Raw genomic sequence first — 23,743 nt, 5'->3', positions numbered from 1 at the left:
ATCCATGCCGCCCATTCCTTCCCACCCCACCCCCCCCTTAAAAAAAAAAAAAAAAAATCAGGCTGAGTGATTACCCTTCATCCAGGTCTGTGACCTTCTCAACAGGTTGGATGGCATAAACATCGTGGTGGGCCCTACGAAGGTTTCAACGATTGGTACCATCATCCCCACTCTCCTATGGTATGGTCCACTTGAGCTTTGAATCTGCTTCATTTTTGGGCTCATGCCCTAAAATGTGCCAGCAAAACGGCACGGACAAAACACATACATCATGGTAGGCCCCACCGCATCTGCCACCAGGGATATCCCTTCGAATCCGCTTCCATATCATTCCCACCAATGGAAAATCCAATTGCATCCATATGAATTGATAATTCCCCAAAAACCTTCCCAATGCAACTACCCTGACCGTTAATCAATGGCCTGCAATTAGATGGCTGAGAAAAGAAGGAAAATTTAAAAAAAAAGGAAAAGCCCCCGGTCGAAGGCAAAAAAGACGTAGTATTTCCATGGATAGGATATCCCAATCTGGGAGTTCTGGGAGCATCCACCGTCGAGAGTGCGGCCCATGTGATCAAGTTTCAGATCATTGATTGTAGCCCAGCTCCTTGGAACGGAAGACCAAACATGCCTATGCATAGAGAGATTAAATGACTTATTCTAAGCACTATTTTAGAACAAATAAACACTTGTAGCAATGTGAATGTTGATTTGTACACAATTAGTTTGCGCAAACAAAAAGGGTGAATTTTCTCATCTCCATCTCATATACAAAAACATAAACCTGTCTTTTGGCTATGTGGGGACCACCACCGGCCCGAGTGGTGATGGCGTCGATGTATCATCATCATCCACAGTCCCACCCTCCGATGGCTGTCCAACCTGCTCGCTCTCCTCTTGAAACCCTTGCTTGAACCTGTCATAGTTCGTGGGCTCGCTTGACTTGAACGGCCGCTCTCCCAGGACCCGGAGCAAGTCTTCCTGGTGCAGGACCTCCTTCTCAAGCAGCAGCTCCGCAATCTGTGCGACATGCTCCTTGTGCTCCTCAATCAGCTGCACTGTCCGATCATAGGCCTTGCCGACCCATTCCCTCACCTCACTGTCGATTATCGCGCCGGTCTTGCTGCTGTAGGGCTTGGTCATCTCAAAGCCATCCTCCCTCTGGGGGAAGGAGAGGAGCCCAACCTTGTCGCTGAAACCATAAACCGCTACTTGGGCATACGTCATCTTGGTCACTTTCTCCAAGTCATTCTGAGCTCCGGTCGAGATCTTCCCTATCAGGACCTGCACCCAATGGGAAAACCAATCAAATATTAGGAAAGCAAAATGACATTTGATGTGGACCACTTGATGAATGGACCGCCCTGATGTTTGGTCCAGGGATTTACACAGCGAGGCCCACCTGATGGACACCTTAGATCTCAAACCTGTGTAACATTTGCATGTGCAGTTGGGTTTTGTCTTGTAGGTTCAGTCTGGAAGTAGCAAACTACCAAAGAGTTAGCTTTTCCCAATCGTAGTCATAACCGTTTGCATGAGATTTGAACCCACAAGCCCCTCTCTTCATGCACCTCTGCAAGTATGGGATACAAGTGGTGCAACAGGTGGGCCCTGCTCTTTAGATGACCTGAACCATCAGACCGGTGGGGTGAGCTTTGAATATGGACCATTGGAATTTTCTAGAACCGTATAACTAAGCAAGCGGATACAAAAGGAATTCAAGAGCAAATTGCATGGCACATCAACAGAAGAAATTGCATGTATTGAATAGATCAGAGAAGGTAGGGTTCCCCTACAAACCATTCGATCTAAAACTGATCATTGTTCCTGTACGGTTCGAACATCTACAGGGTATTAGGCTGTAGGCACTAGGCACCAAAAATTCAATATTTTTAAATGATTCTTATAGTACCGTTTGAGGAGTGGATGAGCAAATTCCTATGGATGTTTATTTGCCGGGCTGCCCACCTAAACCCAGAGGCAGATATAGATGATATAACAAAACTTCACAAGTGTGCCGAGATATCCATGAAGATAGAATTGGGTCTCAACACGATCCAATCACAAGTGTTTCATGTTGGACGCAGTACTCATACTGACCATCAGACCAATCGGGTGAACTTCGAATATGAACCTTTGGAATTTCTTAGAACCATCCCCCTCCGTATGTATGTGAACCACCTGATGAGTTGAACAGCCTGAATTTGGGCCAGGTAATCTGGATCTCTAATTCACGACTCAGATGTCGTGAACTGGCTGCATGCAGAACTGCACGGACCCAAGCAAAGCACAGACCAATTGGGTGAACTTGGAATATGAACCATTTGAATTTTTTAGAACCACCCCCCTCCGTATGTGTGTGACACACCTGATGAGTTGAACGGCCTGAATTTGGGCCAGGTAATCTACATGGTGAAGGATCTCTAATTCACGACTCAGATGTCGTGAACTGGCAGCATGTGGAACCTCATGTGCCCAAGCAAAGCTCCTACCTGGCACACACTTGAGTATTGCAGGAAGCTGTAAGGGTAAAGAGGGAAACATTACTGTACCTGTTCAGCTGCTCGTCCGCCTAGAGTCATGCATGTCATGTCAAAGAGCTGTTCTTTGGTCATCAGGAGGTTCTCGTTAGGAACATATTGAGCAAATCCCAAAGCTGCAGTCCCACGGGGAACAATTGTGACTTTAAGTAGGGGCTCTGCATGCTCCAAAAACCATCCAGCAACCGCATGCCCCGATTCATGGTAAGCAACGGTCCGGCGTTCCAGCTTGCTGATTACCTGCCCACCATCAAATGGATATAAAAGGCTTAGCCTAGCTATAGTAGTTATAAAGGAATCTGGTGCTATCATGTTTTCTAGGTTAGCTATTAAGCATTAAAATCAGGAGGAAAAAATTTTGATCGTCTGACAGAGTGTGATAGATGCACAGGCACATAGAAATTGCACACATGGCATTCCAGCAGTCAAATTAAACTGTCCTTTTTTGAGCAAATAATGATAATTATAAATAAATAATTTTTAAAAAAATGATGAGAATGAAAAAACATACGGAGTGTTTATACTAATAGAGAATGAGAAAACAAAAGAACCAGAAGGCATTCTGGAGTAACAACGAAAAACATATGGCAAAATAAAGTCCTGAGTTAAACGAAGTGTTTAACCTGCCCAAAAACACTAATCTGAGAACATAGATCATTCACACACTCTCAGTTATCAATATCCCTACAAAATGCTGAGAAAGCATCTCCTATTTGATGACTGCCTGCATATCCTTGAAGAAATCTGCATATCCTTGAAGAAATCGCACCTCTAAAAATCCTCAAGAAACTGGTACCCGCCGAAGATGTATCATGAACCAAACATTAATCATATTTGATTACCTGACAATCAGATTGGTAGATAGTTGACAGTTAAAAATGAAAAACATCCAATGGTCCTATTTCCTCGAGCAAGTGCCCACAAATCAGAGGTTAGGATTGTTGAACCAAACCGATCTTTGGTTTATGATTTGCCAACAGTGGGCTGCACAATCTTGTTGGTTTTATTTAAGTTAATATATGCCACGTACAATTTCCGAGTGGCTGTGTACCAAGCACCATATGCAGCCTGAGTATCATATAACTCCTCTATTTAGGGTCAACTTTATGGATCCAGTTTAACCAATCATTCCTCCATGTCCTGAGGAAGAGAACAAGCCTTCATATCCACACACCACACCCCAAGGTAAGTCCTTTTAGGTCTTCCGTTACCCTCCTTTCAGGCCCTTTGACCTAATTGAAGCTCCCTCGCCCCCGCCACTGCCCCTCTACAATTTTCATTGCACATGGTCAAAAAATCTTGAAACACTCACCACCATTTTCTCATTTTGGGGTTTACTCTTATGCTTCAGATGGCCCCTCCATAGTAGTCTTCTCATGCATCCTCCTTTCAGTGCTTGCTAATAATTCATAATTTCAGTAACATTGCTATATTTCAGTAACATTGCTATATTCGAACCGGTCGATCCGGAAATGAGTGGGCTGACAGCTTGGCTAAAGAAGGGGTTTCTCGATTATTTTATTTTATTTTATTTTTATTTTGGATAAATGTAGAATTGTACAAGAAATCATCTGTGGACTTGGAACCCCTCAATATTGTAAAAATTTTCTCTTTTTCTATTAATAAGATTACCATTCATCCAAAAAAAAAAAAAAAAAATCATTTCGCAAGTTAAAAGACATTGCAGATTATATCTTCACAACATAATGTTTTACTTGCAAAATCAGGCATACCCGGTGTTTTAAATAGCTTACGCTACGTAGCATAGCTTAGCCTTAACACTACATAGGTTATGAAAATAGCTTGAAAGTCGTGTGTAGCCTCCTATGCTGCCTGAAATTTGCATACACCACACACTACATAGATTACTCTACAAGCTACATAAGCTCACATTGCAAGTTATTTTTCACTACAACATCAAAATCAATTAATATTTTCAATGATTTGTTACATTTTTCTATTTTCAATAAAAATTAGTAAATCGTTTCAATGCCTTCAGTAATATATATATATATATATAAAAGTAACAGTCTTAAATCAATTTTGTAGCTCTTTCCTTACCTTTATACTTTAGCCATTGCCCTTTCCTGTTACTTTAGGTTGTGTTTGGTTGCACCAAATATCATGAAATTTCATTGTTAATTAGTCTAATTTGGAGCAAATTATCATGAAATTGGTGCAACAGCACAAACTTTATTAAAAATCTAGAAGTAGAGTGTAGCTTGAGCTACAAGCTATGCAGCTTACGCCTCATGCTTCAGAGGGGTGAACACTACGCAACACGTTAGTTGCTATTTAAAACACTGGGCATACCATTCAATAGCAAGTTCATATAGAGACTTTGAGTTTAAAACAAAAGCATATATAAAAGGATAGAAAATGCCAGAAAAAGAATGGGTGCAGAGAAGGGGGGAGGGCAAAAGAGTAAATCAGCATGTGGAAGAACTCAGACAAAATTACCTTGTTTTTCTTTTCCAAACCACCAATGATACGATCTATAGCTGACTCAAAATGCTCCATCGTGACCTGTGATTGCTCATTCCTGGCAGCAATTAGAGCAGCTTCATTACAAACGTTTGCAATGTCAGCTCCAGCAAATCCAGGAGTGAGGGCTGCCAGTCTCTGAGAGTAAAATGATGGTTCATTATCAAGTTTAATCTTCTTTAAATAGACCTGAAATATCTGATCACGGCCTCTGATGTCAGGTTTATCAATGGTGATTTGACGATCAAACCGACCGGGCCTCAACAGGGCCTTGTCTAGAATGTCAGGTCTGTTGGTGCCAGCAAGGACAACCACCCCGGCAGTAGTTCCAAATCCATCCATTTCTACAAGCAGCTGATTAAGAGTACTTTCACGCTCATCATTGGCACCTGTGAAGCCACCACGTCCCCTTGCTCGACCAATTGCGTCAATTTCGTCAATGAAAATTATACTAGGTGCACACTGTCTAGCTTCTGAAAACAAGCTCCTCACCCTGGATGGTCCAACCCCAACGAACATTTCCATGAAATCTGAACCAGAAATTGACAAAAAGGGCACACCAGATTCGCCGGCAGTTGCTTTTGCAAGAAGTGTCTTTCCTGTGCCAGGAGGGCCTACAAGGAGAGCACCTTTTGGAATTTTTGCTCCCAGATCCTCGTATTTCTTTGGATTCTTGAGGAAATGTACAAATTCCATTATTTCTTGCTTTGCCTCATCACAGCCAGCCACATCTTTGAAAAATACCTGGAGAACAAAAGAATTTCAAGCGCATTGACAGTAAGCGGAAGAAAGATCATGGAAAGAACAGTTTTATGTGAGAAAGAACCAATCAGGAGATTTTGAGGGAATGTATTTAGTGAAGGTTTAACCACAAGCATACAATCGAGCCACATTTGGGATTTTGCAGTTCCCAAGGCTGACAGGATGTGCAGTGAATGCATGGTTGAGATAAGCCCATCCTTCTCTCAACTGTGAGTTGGAGAAGAAAAGCAGGAAAATGCTAGTCCACTTACTGCATGTTATTTTTCCATGGTTCCCCGAACACCAGAAGCACTAGTTAATACTCGGGAGGCCCCATCAACCACGATGTCACAGAACAGCCAGACGCTATGATACAGGCTAAAGTAATCCCGAAACAAAGGAAAGTGAAATGCATAGCTGACCTTGTTTTTGGCATTCTTATCCAATTTTGTCACCTGAGCTTTTCCAATATTAAATATTCCCCGGCCACCCTTTCCTCCACTACCACCAATGCCAAACCCACCTTGCATCCTTCGCCCCATGTACCAGAGAGATCCTAGAATGAGGGCAGTTGGAACAAACCTCAATAATTCTTGGTACCAAATCACTTCAGAGACATAAGTTACAGGAACATAATCATGGGAGTCTATTCCTAATGCTTCCTGAGCTTCCTCCAACTTCTCTTCAAATGAATCAACACTTCCAATATTAAAATAAAACCTGTACTGGCTGGCAATTCCTCTGGCAGGTGTGCCAGCTGTTGGTACTTGGATGTCATCATCCTTGGTTTGATTGCCAATTTGTGGGGAATTCCTGACAAACACTTTTGCAACAGATTTATTGGAAACAACAATGTGATCTACTAAACCAGGTTCCAGAAGCTTGTTTTTGAACTCCTGGAAACTAATCTGTGAAAAAAAAAAAATCAAAGTATCAGATATCAGAAGTTAAGCATGGCAATTTTTAATTTCATAATCACATACAAAACTAATCAACAAGTTAATACTAGGTTTCAATATATCCAATACAAAGAAAAGACACAGTAGTGGACCACACAGTTGCATCTAGCATGAATCTGGATGGATCTACTTGATTCCACTGCAAATATCAGCACCAGGTGATCCCTAGCAATATCAGCCAATTTTGGCAAGAGACTCAAACAAGCAATTGAATGCAGTTCTTTCACCAAGCCCCATAAATAAAATAAAATAAAATAAAGCAGTTTTCCAATCATAGTATTTGGACCAATCCTTTCACGGGATTAGATGACCGCACTATGAAGTAATTGTTTAATAATCACGGGCACGTGGTATGCACAGATCAACAGCCAATAGAAGTAAGCTCACTTCTGGTGGAGGGTATTTTTTGGGACCCTATGAGGGATTTGGAGGGAACAGGACAATAGGATATTTGAAAACAAAAGGAGTCTTCTACTGCAGTCCTATGCAGGAGTATCTCATCAATGATCATCAACTGGGACCTTGTTACTCGGCAGTTCAAGGGATAGTTGTTTGGAATGGTGATTTGAGCAGGACTAGATAGCAGCCTCTGGGCTATTTCTGGTTGTTAATTTATATCTTCTCCTTTTGGGGGGCTGAGGGTCCTGTGTTTCTTCTTCCCTTCTTGTGTGTATTTTTATTTTTTTTGACTAGGTGGGAGGTGACAGGCTCCTGGTATAATTTGTGCTGGTGGGACTAAAATCTTGAGTCATCATTCAAAGAAAAGAAAATAATAAATAAATTTAAAAAAAACAATAACACCGTCATCAAGAGTTTCCAGTTAAGAGAATAACACAAAATAGATTGACTTAACCATTGAACGCAAGTTCTTCTATGCTTATTCTTGTATTGGCTGAACATTCAGATCTATGATTCAGATAACTTTTCTGCATCACCGAGTCAGTTTTGTATGCTAATTTGCCTATGCCAACCCCTCGATGTGTTCTTCTAAGCAAAAGAAAATTTACTGAGAGTAAAGAAAATACAGGGCAAACTTGGGAGCCAAAGACGAAGGCACCAAGCTACTAGAAACAGCTGCAAAGCTCAGAGGCCAAACCCAAAAAGGAGGATACGAGAGAACCATGCAAAAGGAAGTCTTAGGAGGAGGCCAGCAGCACAGGCCTCGCACCCAAGTTCAGGCCATAAAGAAGAAGATATGGCTGCTGCTAAAGAGGCCTCTCCTCATCCAAGCTCCAAATTAAACTGAATTTATACCAAGGAAAGCTTGGCATCTTTAGGTGGGACTGGGAGAAGCTTATTTGAGGCCTACACCATAGCTGCCAGGCTGAGAGAGAGAGATGCGAGAAACAGAAGCAACAAATATATTGTTTTATTAACCATATGTTATAGTAGATATGCAATTACATCAAACAAATGTGGAAAACAGGTCTCATGCATTTTTATTCCACTTTGTAATCTCTTGTTCCCTCTTAATAGAAGTTTTGATTGCCTCCCAAAAAGAAGCAGAAAACAAGAAACAAGAAATGCAGGTATTTGGAAGGGTAAAAAGAATTCTCTGTTACTATGGTGTATACCCTATCTTTTCTATCCACAAGACCATGATAAATAACACAAGTTACACAACTGCTCTACAGCCTTCCTGGTAGACATGGGCTGTGTATGAAACTGCTTGTGTTACATGAACCAAAACAGTAGTACATGAAAGGCTAGATTGAAGGGGTAGATTGTACAAGATGGAAAACACATTGAGGCTACATGAATAAGCCATAAATCAAGCAGAATCTCAGATGAATTTGATGTTTCACCAGTGACTTGCCTAATAGCTACAACCTGAACCATGAGATGTCGTTCTGCCCTCTTAGATGCAGTACTTTTAAGGTTAGAAAAGGTGAATTGGTGAATATCGGATGCAGGTTGTGAGTAGCAGAATAAGAATTAGAAGAAGATTTCCTTAATTTTCCAAATCTTTCCCAAAACTCACCAAAGTTATTGATGGGGACATCGGAGGACCCACTCGGGTGTACCAGAGATGGAGATGACCACCAACATCAACGTAGCTTTCTTTGTGGATGAGAGATGGGCTCCAAATGGGGCTCGCCGAGCCATTTTGAAGACCCCACATGCATTGGACGTGCATCAGGAAGACCTCACCTTAGGATGATGCATGTCGGCTGCTTAGGAGAGTATTTTAGTCATAGGATTTCTATTTCGTGTCGATCCAGCCGTTGGATCTTGTTGATCAGGCCATCGGGCCACCAGATCTTTTAGATCTGGGCCCCTTGGACTCTGTTCTTGCTTTCTTTATGGTTTTTAGTATTTTTAGGAGTTATTTGATGGTTGAGATTGATAATATATGTTTTAGTTTTTTATTTTGGATGATGGGACACTTTACTCAAGTGAGTAGCATAGTTGTAATTATGCTGGATTTTAATTCCAAATTTTTTATTATAAAAGCACGGGAGGTGGAGTTCCAACCCTAGTAGTGTTATTGAGAAGGAAAAAAAGAAGAGTGGAGCTCTCTTGTGTAAAGGAATTTTCCTCCTTATTTTCTAGAGTTATATATATATATATATATATATATATATATATATATAAACTCTCCCTTCCAATTAAATTGTGGAATGATAGAATCTTGTTTGGTGGTGGATTCCAGGGTACATCATTCCTCTTCCTCTTCTTCGAAAGGTATTCTCTTGTTCTCTCGTCTTCCTCTTTTCCCTTCCATTACAACCTTCTAAATTCTATATCTTCAACTTCTTATTTTCCCCAATTTCTAAAAACCCTAATTCCAAACTCCCCAGTTCTCATGAACCCTAATTCTCCATATTTCAGATTTTCCCCTTCCTAACCCTAATTATAAAACCTACTAGTCATTCCCTTGAATGTGAAACGTGCCTACGCTAGATTGGAAGTCCCTACTTCCAACTGGGCCACTCTTGAACTATTTTATATTTTCGTACACCGTGTATGTGAAAACCTAGGATCTTTATGTTATAAATCTGAATTTTTTAATCTATTATGAGAATATGCTTGATTTTACATGTTGATTGCTGAAATTAATGTGTAATTGATCTCTTATCATGCATCCTAGGATAGTTTCCATCATCCTGCATCAAATTTGGTATCAAAGACCATAGGTTTAGCATAGGATTTTTGTGTTGCATCTAGGCTAGAGTCACATCTAGGGTTAGTAAAGCATTCATTGCATATAGGATCATATTGCTGAATTTTTGTTGGAGTATCCTATTGCTGAATTTTCAGCTAGCGTTTCCCCTTATACCAGGATAGTTTCCATCATCCTGCATCAAATTTGGTATCAAAGACCATAGGTTTAGCATAGGATTTTTGTGTTGCATCTAGGCTAGAGTCACATCTAGGGTTAGTAAAGCATTCATTGCATATAGGATCATATTGCTGAATTTTTGTTGGAGTATCCTATTGCTGAATTTTCAGCTAGCGTTTCCCCTTATACCATTGCTGAAATTTCAGCATAATAATATCAAGTTGTCACATTGCTGAACTTTCAGTTTATAATTTTCAGATTACACTTTTACTGAATTTTCAGTTTGGCACCGTTAGATTACTATTCTACTGAATTTTTTCAACATAAGATTTAAGGATAGCAACTTGCTGAATTTTCTGGTTAGTATGTCTAGTGTGATCTCTAGGTTAGTACTATCATTGTCATCACATTGTCCTATGACCTAGGGTTTCCTTTAGAGTGTCCTTGTGTATGCCCACTCGTTCAGGACGTGGTTTTGTCCTACATCCCACTATGAATCTAGAGCAGATTGACGAGACCCTTAACACTATCAAGAACCGTCTGACGGCTATTGAAGTGCACAATAGGACCACCACAACTCAATTGATCGTAATCAATGCGCGTGTCAATCGGCTTGAAGCCTCCCTTCAGGCAAACCCTGACACTTGAGAAGATGTCCAATCACAAGTCAGGGATCAAGTTGAGACCGTGCCACTTGCAATTATTAGCCGCGCCTTAAGCCAAATTGTAAAAAGTGATGATTGGAGCAGGGATTCAATTTTCCACACCTATGCCAAGTGTGGTGGCAAAAACTGCAAGGTGATCATTGATAATGGCAGTTGCATCAATGTGGTATCTGTTCGCACTGTGGACCACTTAGGTATGCTAGTCGTTCCTCACCCTCAGCCCTATCAAGTCTCATGGGTTGATGCATCTTCAATTCTGATTTCTCAGCGTTGTCCCATTCTCATCCAGTTTTGTTCCAATACGGACACGTTGTGGTATGATGTTTTGCCTATGGATATAGGCCACGTCATTTTGGGTAGGCCTTGGTTGTATGACATGGACGCAACATTATTCGGTCGCTCAAATACGTGTTCGTTTCTATATGGAGGTAAAAGGATTGTCTTGAAGTCTCTCCTGCCCAAAAGCATCCCTAAAAAGGAGGATGTCAAGACATGTGGTCCTAAAGATGTGACGAAACTCCAACTTGAGTCTCTTCCTATAGTTAGTGCCAAAGAGTCTGAAAGAGAGACTAAAACTGATTTGACGTTGTATGCACACGGGGCAAGTGAGGTCACACCTAAGATTACTATGGAGATGCCACCTGAGGTTACACCCAAGGTTAGTGTAGAGTTACCATCTGAGGTGAGTTCGGTATTGGAGGAGTCCAGTGTTATTATTCCAGAGGACATACCGGATGAGCTTATACCCCTGCGAGACATTCACACATTGACTCTACCAGACCTCAATCACAATCAAATGAGTCCTAGGGATGACATGGATTTGGAAAGACAAGTAGATGAGCTTAGGACCCCTATATATTGCATACCCATGTCTATGTTCCATAGGCTTTCAGAGTTTGCATATGCATCTATACAACATACGCATGACTTGCATGTGGAGATTAGAAAAATAGTCAATACAAGTAGTGAAACATACGAAATGATTGTTGACTCACACCATAGGTTTAAAGAGTTTGTTATGAATGATGAAGTCATGATTAAAATATGTCCAAAAACGTTTCCACAGAGAACCATAAAAAAAAAATTTACAAGCTCGTAGCGCTGGACCATATAAAATCTTGAAAAGACTGGGTTCGAATGCTTACTTGATAGATCGTCCACCTAACATGGGTATCAATTCCACATTTAATGTGGAAGATCTTGTACCGTTTCATGGACATTCCCATAACCCTCACATGAACTTTGATGATGATACCCCTGACATGTCCCAAAACTCATGGCCATTACCTGACTCATCTTCTCAACATTTACCATTCGTACCATCCATAGTTCCATACCTATGAGAAGAAAGGAGATGGAGGATATATTAGATGAAGAAGTAGTTTTCACACGACATTGCGGTTACCAGGAGTACCTTGTCAAGTGGAAGGGCAAACCAAAATCAGACAATATGTGGATCACAGAGTCGAAGCTTCATCGACGAGACCCAAATCTCCTTGAGCATCACTGCAACTTTATTTCGCCAGAGGCAAAATCTCCTCAGTCAAGGGGAATTGATGGGGACATCAGAGAACCCGCTCAGGTGTACCAAAGACGGAGACGACCATCCACATCAACGCAGCTTTCTTTGTGGATGAGAGACGAGTTCCAGATGGGGCTCACCGGGTCATTTTGAAGACCCCACATGCATTGGACGTGCATCAGGAAGACCCCACCTTAGGATGATGCATGTGGGCCGCTTAGGAGACTATTCTAGTCATAGGATTTCTATTTCATGTCGATCCGACCGTTGGATCTGGTCGATCAGGCCATCTGACCACCAGGTCTTTTAGATCTGGGCCCCTTGGACTCTGATTTTGCTTTCTTTATGGTTTTTGGTATTTCTAGGAGTTATTTGATGGTTAAGATTGATAATATATGCTTTAGTTTTCTTATTTTGGATGATGGGCCACTTTACTTAAGTGAGTGGCATAGTTGTAATTATGCTGGATTTTAATTCCGAATTTTTTATTATAAAAGCACAGAGCTCTCTTCTGTGAAGGAATTTTCCTCCTTATTTTCTATGGTTTTTTTTTTATTATTTTTTTTTTAAAAAAAAAAAAAACTCCCTTCCAATTAAATTATGAAAGGGTAGAAGCTCGTTTGGTGGTGGATTCCAAGGTACATCCTTCCTCTTCCTCTTCTTCGAAAAGTATTCTCTTCTTCTCTTGTCTTCCTCTTCTTCGAAAGGTATTCTCTTCTTCTCTTGTCTTCCTATTTTCCCTTCCATTACAACCTTCTAAACCCTAGATCTTCAACTTCTTACTTTCTCCAATTTCTAAAAACCCTACTTCCAAAATCACCAATTCCCATGAACCGTAATTCTCCATATTTCAGATTTTCCCCTTCCTAACCCTAATCATAAAACCTACTAGTCATTCCCTTGAGTGTGAAACGTGCCTACGCTAGATTGGAAGTCCCTACTTCCAACTGGGCCAATCTTAAACTATTTTATATTTTCATACACCGTGTATGTGAAAACCTAAGATCTTCATGTTATAAATCTGAATTTTTTAATCTATTATGAGAATATGCTTGATTTTACATGTTGATTGCTGAAATTAATGTGTAATTGATCTCTTATCATGCATCCTAGGATAGTTTCCATCATCCTACATCAATTATGAATAATTGCCTCGCCAAAATTTCCCCATGCCCAAAATTTGTAACTATTCATAGAAAGTCAGAGGTGAAGGTGAACATGATGCATAACAGTTTTTTTTTATCAGCGAATATAAGATTTTCTTCGAGAAAAATGGACCTGAAGGACAGTACAAGCAAGCACAAAAGCAAGAGAGTTGATCGAGGGAAGGGATCCCCAAATACAAGAGGGGGAAACCCGCTGCTTCTACTCACAAGTAAACAAGACATGTCAACCTACATATTACATCAGAAAGCTCACCAGGACCCTCAAAAGTGCGACTATTCCGTTCCTTCCATAACACTCAAAGAACCTCCACAAAATACAGGTGCCAAAAGGACCTTGTGCCTCTTGCAGGAATGCCGGATCCTCCAACAGTTGAACAGCAGTTGTATGCAAGGTATTCCGTATCGGTAACGGTGGCCGTAACGGTCACCATCGTTACCAATACGGGGCGCAACGACCATTATGACCCATGTAATGGTTGAAAAAAAAAAAATTTGCCCAAAAAAATTCTGGAAAAATATTTTTAAATCCAAAATAATGTAAATGTCCTAAATATATATATATATATATATATATATATATATATATATATTCATTTTTTATTTTGAACATGTTTATGATAGTGAAATGGTCCACTCTTTGATGAGAGTGTTGTATCTGGTTGTCTGGTGAATTTATGAACATATTTATGTCTCTAATATTTACACATCACAACCAAGCATTAGAACGAGAAATTGGGGGAAAATGCATAAATAACACTTTTTTGATTTTTTGAAAAAATGACCCTCGGAGCTTCTGTTCGCCCAAATCACTTCAATTTATGGTTTTAATCCTAAAAACTATAGTAAGAGTGGATGAAATCTACTATAGAATAATCTAGGAAAGTTTTTTTTATGATGTCATGGTCACCACCCCATTTTGAGGCGAGACTATTCCCTGCAAATGCACATAATCACCCACAACCACGTGCATCAGGTACTGTCGGGGAGGGGAATTGAACCCACGTCTATGGGGAGCAAACCCACGACATTGGTTGTTTGCCCAAACCCCGTCGAGTAAGTTTTTGGAATGAAAAAGGTGAAACAATGAGGAGAAAAATAAATTTAAATAGAAAAAAGTGGTTGTTTTTTTTACTGTTACGAGGGTAACAGTCCCCGTAACAGCCGTTACAGTCCTCAAAAAAACAACTACCACATTTCACCCATGTATCATGTACTGGTCAAGGCCGTTACCTATACATATCAGCCTTTATAGCCATATCATAACGGATGTGGAACACCTTGGTTGTATGTTACCAAGTATAGACCATGAGTCCATGACAGAGGGAACTGCAATAGAACCCAGGCCCAAACCGAATATGAATAGCTGCAACGCATAAGAAGGGGTTTACAATATCAAGATTCCTCATACACAAACAGCACCATTGATTATCTATACACGCGCATGTGCACACACTCCCATTAACTATAATCATGTTGTGACTTCTCAAGGAATCCACAATTAGGATGAGATCACAACACTGGCGAGCCACACACATTGTGGTTGTAGGAGGGGCTTTTGATTGCCAATCCCATCTTGTTGACACTGTAGAATCACCTTACGAAACCAGCCTTTTGGTTAGAGACTTGACCGGAAATGATTCAGATAGGTCCGACTGCTAAATGAGGATCTAATATCACTGATGAAAGACTCGTCATCTCCATATACTATGACCCATCTAGCTCAGTCAAAAAGGTATTCAATAATGGTAACAGTGGCCGTCAAGATACGGGCCGTAACAGCCATTATGGCCCTGTAATGGTCATTGTTTTTAAAGAAAAAAAATGTATCAGCCCTGTATCGGCCATTATGGATGTGTTATGACCATTACAGCCCTTCTTCCAGAATCGGAGGTGAGGCCCCCTATCGCGTAATGGGCACGTCCTTTACCTTTACGTAACAGCCATAATGTGGCCATTTTTTAACACCATGCTCAAATCCCTTTTGAATATTGGGTTCCAAACTATACTGTTGCCCACTATTTTGAAGCAAATGCACCACTCTAGCATCCTTCCACACATGCTGACAAAAGTACCATGGCAGAAAAGGGAAAGAGTACCTAATAACTTTTCTCAAATAAGTTCAATAAATAGAAAGAAAAATACAGAAAAGGGGCCATGAGGATCCCTAGAGCATCAATCACCATCAGGCAAAAAAAGAGTAAGTCGAACTAGCCACTCTTTAACACCATGGTCAAATCCCTTTTGAATATTGGGTTCCAAACCATACTGTTGCCCACTATTGTGAAGCAAATCCACCACTCTAGCATCCTTCCACACACTGACAAAGTACCATGGCAGAAAAGGGAAAGAGTACCTAATAACTTTTCTCAAATAAGTTCATTAAACAGAAAGAAAATTACAGAAAAGTGACCATGAGGATCCCTAGAGCATCAATGACCATCGGGCCAAAAAAAGAGTAAGTCAAACTAGCCGCTCTTTAGCCTTACCCCCTCACAGCCTCACTACACCATCGCATCGTTAAGAAAGTCAATGGATTAATCATTAATTTAAGTATCCTAAACATCCATGGCTAATAAATAAAAAATCTATAGATCCACCATCAAAGGTCAAGGGTGCGTTACCAATCATACCGATGCAAACTAGTAAACAGAGAAGGAGAAAACATGGGTTTAAACAGTTGTAAAAGAGCTGCTGACCTGTTTTTGATCTCGAGGACCAAAGGAGAAAGATGAAAGTACCAATCCAATCAAAAGTAGGGGTGTGAGATAATTTTGCAACTGCTTCACGAAATTTTCCTGAAAATTTCCATGATCATCTGTGCTAGATTTCTCTGAAGAACGACCAAAAAACATTACATTATATTTTGCAAGTAAAATGGACAATAAAGTATGAAATAATTTGCCTGACCAAAATCCTACCAGATACAAAATATATTCTCAAAGATTTGAATGAGTCCCAAAGACAGAATAATTGCTGAAATAAAATATGTCTCAACTCTTAAGTTGCTAAAATACACAAAAACAGGTAGTCCATGCTTGAGACCTCAAGTTCCACCTAGGGGGGGAAAAACATCCAAGACGCTGTGTTAAAGAGAACTGCATCTCAAATCCAAAGGGAACCCCAACCCCAAACAGATATAGCATTTTGCAAGTCAAATGGCAAATAAAGTATGAAATAATTCACTTGACCAAAATCCTACCAGATACAAAATATATTCTCAAAGATTTGAATGAGTCCCAAAGGCAGAATAATTGCTGCAATAAAATATGTCTCAACTCTTAAGCTGCTAAAATAACACAAAAACAGGTAGTCCATGCTTGAGACCTCAAGTTCCACCTAAGGGGGGGAAAAACACCCAAGATGCTGATTTAAAGAGGATTGCATCTCAAAATCCAAAGGGAACCCCACCCCAAACAGATATGGTATCATACTCCCCCAGAAAGGAATCCCTTTAAGGCGCCAAGTAAGAGGACAAAAAGTTCAGGATTAATCTTAGTACACTCTAACATCCTAAACTGCATCTTCCACTAAAAAGCAGACAGCTGAGATGCTTTATCCTAAAAAATCCTAAGGTTCCCTTCTTTCTAAACACCCCTAAGCAATGCAGGAGGATCTCCCATAGGATAGACCCTGTATGGGTAAACAGGCCTTTGTCCCACCCATTTAGCAGAGCCGGGATAGAATCGTTCAAAACCCAATAAAATAGAATCATTAGGAACCCAAGAAACTATAAAGAAGTTAACAAATCACACCATGTTACCCCCACAATCTCACAATGTATAAATAATTGGTTCAATGACTCTTCCTCCTTGCACATGGCACACATGTTTAGGATGGAGACATTTCCCTTTTTAAGATTATCAATCGTGAGGATCTGGTTACCCACAGTTATCCACATGAATGCTTGCACTATATGAGGTTACCCCTCTCAAGCAACAACCAAATATAAGACTTTGAAGAGAATTTCCCATCTTCCATTGACAACCAAATCTTGTTATCTACAACTTGAGGTTTGAGTCTAATGTTGTATAACTGCCCCATAAGCCTACTAAAAGGCTCGATGTCTTCATCTCTAAGGTTTCTCCTATTTAGCACACCCCAAACCACCACACCACTCTCCAATATATAGACAGATGTGGCAAGTGACTCACTCTCAGAATAGTTGGGTAGCATAAGTGAGGTCTACTATCCAGGAATAGGCTACATATAGAGTTCTGAAGTGGGTATCCCCTGGAAAGCTTACACCTGAACTGATTTTTCTACTGAATGTTTATTCCTTTTGGAGGAGACCCATGGTGGATAAAATTCTCACTGTTGATTGCCTACAGCAGCAACAAAGATTTTCCCAAGCATGTACGTTGTATGCAGGGTGGAAGAAGAATCATTGAATGGCTTATTTGTACATTGAAAAATGATGAGATAGATACTGAATCATTTTCTATTTTTTTCTAGTATCATATGGATGTTCCAAAAGAAAATCAGAGAGTCGATGGCTGGCAGGGTCCACTTGGTTTTAGGGGTTCAAATAATGTGGAAAATGCTCCCATTTATGATAATATGGGTCATGTGAAAGGATATCAACATGCAAAGAACTACAGCTCTGAGATTCATAGTTTGCATGCTGGGCTTCTGCATGAGGTAGGGACAAAGGGTATACATGCTTCATCCTAAATGCATGTAAATTTGTATCTTCTCTGATTTAATGCTCCGAATTTAGCTTTCAGGAAAAAAAAAAAACTAGAGAGGTAAAGCTTCAAACCAGAAGAGATGGTCAAGCTAAAATGTTGTTGTCAATGTGTAAAAAGTCAAAATCAACTCAGAATTTAAAAAATATATACATATATATATAGAAAAGAAAAAAAACAAACAAAAACTGGAAAAGGAGTTTCTGCACTTCATAATATCTGCAGCATTATTGCAAAAACTCTTCCAACCAATCAGCTTCTTGATTTGTAGTCTTGGCCAAATATCAGTTGGCTTCTGCTTTAGTATACAAGCATGGGAAATTAGAAAGCATCCTGTAATTGTTTATGTGTAAAGGAATCCAAAAATAAGCAGTAACAATAATTAACCTAAGATCTTTTACATCTTGCGTGTGTCATTGTGATCATATACACAAAAATCCATCAGTTTCCCTCACAAGTAATTCATTTACGTTAGCTTTCAAAAGGGGGGAAAAAAATAGTTCAACTTTGAGCATGATGTAGCCATTAATTACATTATGTTTAACTACACTGAAAAGAAACGCCACTTATTATCCATCAAGAAGTTCCCTAACTTAGAACATCTTGAGGCGTTTGCAAACTTTTGTAACAGACCATCCCTTTGGTAGAGGGGTTCTTTTTTTCCTTTTCTTTTATTTGGCTGTAATTGGAATTCATTCCCCAAAGGGCATTTATGGTATTAGAACCTCAAAATGGAGATTTCTAATGAATATGAAAACCTTCTGAGGAGGAATTTTTTGTTATCAAGGCCATGGTAAACATGGGAAGCATTCTGGGAAGCTCGGGAAATGGCTATGGAGATTTGAGAGGAAGAAGGGGCTCTTTGGAAAGAGGTAGTAAAAGCAAATATGGCTCCATGGTTGGGGGTTGGTGGTCAAGAGACTCGTCAGCCTATAGAGCGTCGGTATAGTGGAAAGGAGTCTCTTTTGTAAAGGCGACTTTCTTGAAAGATGTGAGTTTCTCGGTGGGAAATAGTGGAAAAATCAAGTTTTGGGAAGATGTGTGGGTGGAGTTTCCTAGTATTTTCTGCCCAACCCCGGGTCCCTCCATTATGGTGGCGGTTTGTTTCTCCCGAATTGGAGGGGCGGTCATGTGAGAGCCCCCCATCAAGCGATTTCTTCATGACAAGGAAGTTGAAGATTATATAGCTCTCCCACCTTGTTGCCCCGGTCGCTTCCGACTCAGACAAGATGATGTAAGCACCTTCCGAGGAAAATATTTCGGTGTTAGAGCCATGGGAGAATGGGCAATCTGAGCACCTTTCCTAGAAGGAGGTTTTGTGTGAAAGTGATGTAGCAAATCGAAAGTCAATTGAACTTAACAAAGATTAGATGTAAACATACAAATTCGGAGACCAAAATCCTCTCTATATGCCACGATTGACAATTAATCCCAATTAATGGAATGTTGAATGTTTTCAGCAGCCATACTAGTATAAACTAGTGATCACACACTACAAAAAATTTCCTTGAAAGGTAACTATTACTAAAAAAGCACCAAAACAGCAGAATAAACTACAATCCAAATGAAAAGGGGAAAGTAAAATCCTTGAGATCTTTTATAAAAGAGACACATCCCAAAACAAAAACCTTTGCCCTCCCAAAGACCACTGTATTGCTTATATCGCGGAAGCGTCTACCATTCATTACTTCCCAAACTGCCCAAAGACTTGCCAACAAGGCCAATCTCCAAATGCGTCTTTCTTGTTTTTTAAGGTCAGCCATAGATTCTAGCACACCTCCCAATGTGCGACTTGCACACCCTTTCCCAACTCAGGAGACCAAACCTTCTTCTTTTCTTTTGTACCCTACCATAGGAATTCCTACCTCAACCTATCCAGTCTAGCCAACACCGATCTTGGACATTTGAATAAGGACACAAAATACAAAGGCACGTTTGATAACGCTACTTTGATTAGGGCTATCCGGCTGCTCAACAACAAATACTAATTTTTCCATCTTGAAAGTTTCCTTTCGAACCTTTTCATTACTTTGTTCAATAAATGTTTCGCTGATTTCCCAAAGCAAAGAAGGAGACCGAGACAAATGAAAGGTAAGGTTCTTATGCTGCAGCAAAGATCCTTGCCAACCGCACCACCTCTTCCTTATCCATCAAAACTCCCAACATCTCACTCTTTGCAATATTAACCTTTAAACCCAAAATCACTTCAAAACATCTTATTAACGTTCTGAACTTGTCCATCATACACGCCTGCTTTGCAAAAAATGATAATGTCATCTGTGAACTAAAGGTGGAAAATCAAGGGGCTCATCCTCCCAACACAAAATCCACAAAAGAGGCCAACCTCCTGCTCCAATATTCTGCCCAAGGCTTCCACCACCGCCACAAATAAGAAAGGTGAGAGTGGATCGCCTACGAATACTGGTCGAGCTTTTGAAGAACCCTTTAGGGGATCCGTTGACCAAAACTCAAAACTTAGCCAACTAGATACACTCCCTCGTCCACCCTCTCTACTTCAAGCCACAACCCAATCACCCTAACATGTAGTAAAAAAATCACAATCCATATGGTCGTAATCCTTTTATATATCCGGCTTACACATTGTGCCTTTCAAGCCTTCCCTATAGCAAGAGTCAATGCATTCGTGGGCTATGAGTGCACTATCCTAGAATATGTCTTTCCGCGATAAATGCTTCCTAACTTTTGGAAATGACACTCGCCAACACCTTCCGGAACCTAGTTGCTAATGTTTTAGCCAAAATCTTATAAGCCCATCGATCAAGCAAATTGGTTCGAAATCCAAATCCTTTAAGCTCTCCGCCCCATCACCTTTGGAATAATCACAATAAAGGATGCCCCTAGCTCCATCGGTAGCCAACCGCTTTTGAAGAATTCCGCAATGAAATTCAACATGTCACCTTTCAATACTTCCGAGAACAATTGGAAGAACGCAATAGTGAAACTACCAGGACCCAGGGCTTTATCCCTCCTCAAAGAATCCACGAAAACCTCAATTTCTTCCATAGTGAATAGGCTCTTGAGTTAGTCGGCCTCTATAGGAGAGAGACTGTTGAACTCTTATCCAAACTTGGCTTCTCCCACCCTTCCTCGGTTAACAACCCTTTATAAAATTAAATCACTAACTCGCACACAGTCCTTGCAATCTATTCTTCTTCCCTCCACCATAGCACTAGTAATCTTGCTGCTTCTAGCCTGGGCATTTGCAATATTATGAAAGAATCTCGTGTTTTTTTTGCCCTTCTTAAGCCAAGTAGCTCATGAACTCTACCTCCACTTGATTTCTTCCTCTTTTAAGCGATTCGTGTACTCGTAAGATAACTTTAGCCTTAATGCTCTTCTGTTCTTCCATAAGCTTAGTCTCTTCTGCCTTTATCTTAATGACCTGGATTGCTCAAGAATGTTTCCAATTTCAGCTTCCCGATACCTCCCTCTTCCAAGTGTTGATTTTGCCCTTCAAAAGTCTTCAGTTCTTTACTTAACCTGAAGCCAACAAAGCCCACTACCCTCTCACCAACTCCAAGAAGCCCTCCACCTCCAGCCACATAAGCTCGAATCTAAATGACCTCAAACCCCAATTCTCTTCCTCTAAATCCAGGAGAATAGGGCAGTGGTCAAAAACAGGCCTCGGCAGCCCCCGCTAGGGAACCATCAAAAAATTTATATTCACCTTGTCGACATCAGGAATTTGTCGATTCTTGACACAACAACCTTCTCCTACCCACTTGACCAAGTATTTTTAACATCCCCCATCAGGAGATCAACCAGCTTGCAAGACAACACCCATTCTGAGAGATCTTTCATGTTGTGTGTGATTTTTCCGTCACTAGATTTTCCATAAGTGAACCTCATCACAAACTCACATTAAAATCCCTGCCCACACATTATGGAAGATCATACCTGTCCTCCGTTGGGTCTAGCTCAGCCCATTCTTAGAGACCATTTGATTCACCACTTTGGGCCCATACATTGTCCGTTGAATCAACAGATTTTCCTGTTCATTGCAGCCACTGCCTTTGGCATCTCTTCCCACGACTCTAGCCAAACAAACACAGATCCACAGGTCTTCGAGGATCCCCTCCCGAGGGATTATGACCTCTTTTGCCAAACTCACGCTATCAAAACCCCTCTTGAAATGAATCTCATTCCATCCCTCTGGGAATTTTTTGACGTATGGGGTGGGAAGCTTCTCAGAAGGAACCTCAAAGAAACCTTCATTCAATCAATAATCAATAGTATGGTTCATATATATGGCCCTGTGGTCTTTTATATAGGCCACAAGTCAGCCTAAGATATCGTGTTCAAAACCACGGGCTTAGGTTAGGATTGGATTTAGATTGGGGTAGGATCACTTAGTCAAATTCCTGCAAAATCATAGAATGAAACAAGGCCAATTCCTACAAAATAATAGAATAGGAACAAGACCTCTCCCACCTAAAATATTAAATGAGTTGACAAGAGGGATGTCTAAGGCATTCTAAGTTCTTATGAAAATAGTTCAAAAAACTTCTCTTTATTCAAACATATACAAAAGCATTCTATATCAATTCAGACAAACCCATTGTCTGTACCGTCCCAACATGCCATGTTTTACGCACCAAAAAAAAAAAAAAAATCCCCAAACTAAAACCCATCTCAAAAATAATATATATATATATATATATATATATATATATCCAAAACTAACCAAGAAGAAAAGGAAAATGCGCAAAACAAAATTACTTCCTTCCAACCTCCATCATCAACAAAACATCCATCAAATCAATTCCTTTCCGCAAAAAGACATAGGACAAAAAAATTATGAAAAGGAATGTGAATGCTAGCATACCTTTTGATTCCGACTTGTGCTCATTCCCTTTTGGTATCTCCTTCTTCTCCTTGGGATAGAAATTCTCATAATCTACAAAACCAAATCAAAACTCAAACCAAAAAAAAAAAAAAACAAAAACAAATAAATAAATCTACGACTTTTCCGCATTTACCCAGAAAAGCAAAAGAACTTTTTTCCACATTTTGAATCTTACTTTTCTTCTTTGGAGCTTCACTGGAGAAAAACCGCCGAATTCTCGGGTTCGCAAGAACAGCGTTCAAATCCGACAAAACGTATTTCTTCGGAACGAGGAAACCCTTCTCAACCCCAGACGCAGACAAATAACGCCTCAGAAACCCTAATCCAACATCGCCGCCGTGAGCATGCTGCGATCGCAGGATCGATTCATTCAAATACGCAGATCTTGCACCGAAACTGCCCGAAAAAACGTTCTGGAACGCAGAAATTGATTGGCAGAGAAAATGTCAACAAAAATCGGAAAAAAAAAAAGTAGAAATTAAAGAAACAGCACAAAAAATGAAGAAATATCTTACGGATTCGAATCTTGAACGAGCGGAGCGTGAGAGAGAACGACCGAGTCTAGAAAAAATCATCTTCCGACGAGAGGGAGCATGAATCGGTGGAGGAGGTTTTCGTACCCTTCGAGAGGGTAGTTTGGGAAGAAGGATAAGGGGTAGAATGGGAAGATAATGGGGGAGATTTTCGGGGACGGGATTTGGAAAGTCTAGGGTTTCTGTCTGGTTTCTGGTTTTTCGGAAGAAGAAAAATGGGAATCTTGAGGCGCGAGAGTTGGCTTCGCGGAGCTCGGAACAACCACAGAGTCCTTGGGCTACTGCGACTTTGATGACG

At 40.4% G+C, this 23,743-nt stretch overlaps 1 protein-coding gene across 1 annotated transcript; it reads right to left on the bottom strand.

The window, feature by feature from the left end:
- Positions 1 to 646: 646 nt before the first annotated feature.
- LOC131252867 (ATP-dependent zinc metalloprotease FTSH 10, mitochondrial-like) lies at positions 647 to 23,743 on the bottom strand. Its single transcript, XM_058253625.1, has 8 exons — positions 23,428 to 23,743; positions 23,088 to 23,325; positions 22,892 to 22,963; positions 16,057 to 16,190; positions 6,188 to 6,673; positions 5,001 to 5,768; positions 2,553 to 2,780; positions 647 to 1,284 (listed from the first exon to the last, which is right to left on the bottom strand). The coding sequence occupies exons 1-8, from the start codon at positions 23,485 to 23,487 to the stop codon at positions 796 to 798; spliced, it is 2,475 nt and encodes an 824-aa protein (XP_058109608.1). The 5' UTR covers positions 23,488 to 23,743; the 3' UTR covers positions 647 to 795.

This window comes from Magnolia sinica, chromosome 8, assembly GCF_029962835.1.
Source record: "Magnolia sinica isolate HGM2019 chromosome 8, MsV1, whole genome shotgun sequence".
NCBI classification, from domain to species: Eukaryota; Viridiplantae; Streptophyta; class Magnoliopsida; order Magnoliales; family Magnoliaceae; genus Magnolia; species Magnolia sinica.
This window is presented reverse-complemented; position numbering and strand designations above follow the sequence as displayed.

What these genes read in the sequence shown, in the direction of transcription:
- LOC131252867 (XM_058253625.1), bottom strand. Translation starts at nt 23,487, where the DNA reads ATGATTTTTTCTAGACTCGGTCGTTCTCTCTCACGCTCCGCTCGTTCA. An exon ending in GCACAAGTCGGAATCAAAAG is followed by an intron (nt 16,191 to 22,891) that starts GTATGCTAGCAT and finishes GTCGTTCTTCAG; the next exon opens with AGAAATCTAGCACAGATGAT. An exon ending in GTTTGGAAAAGAAAAACAAG is followed by an intron (nt 2,781 to 5,000) that starts GTAATTTTGTCT and finishes GATGGTGGGCAG; the next exon opens with GTAATCAGCAAGCTGGAACG.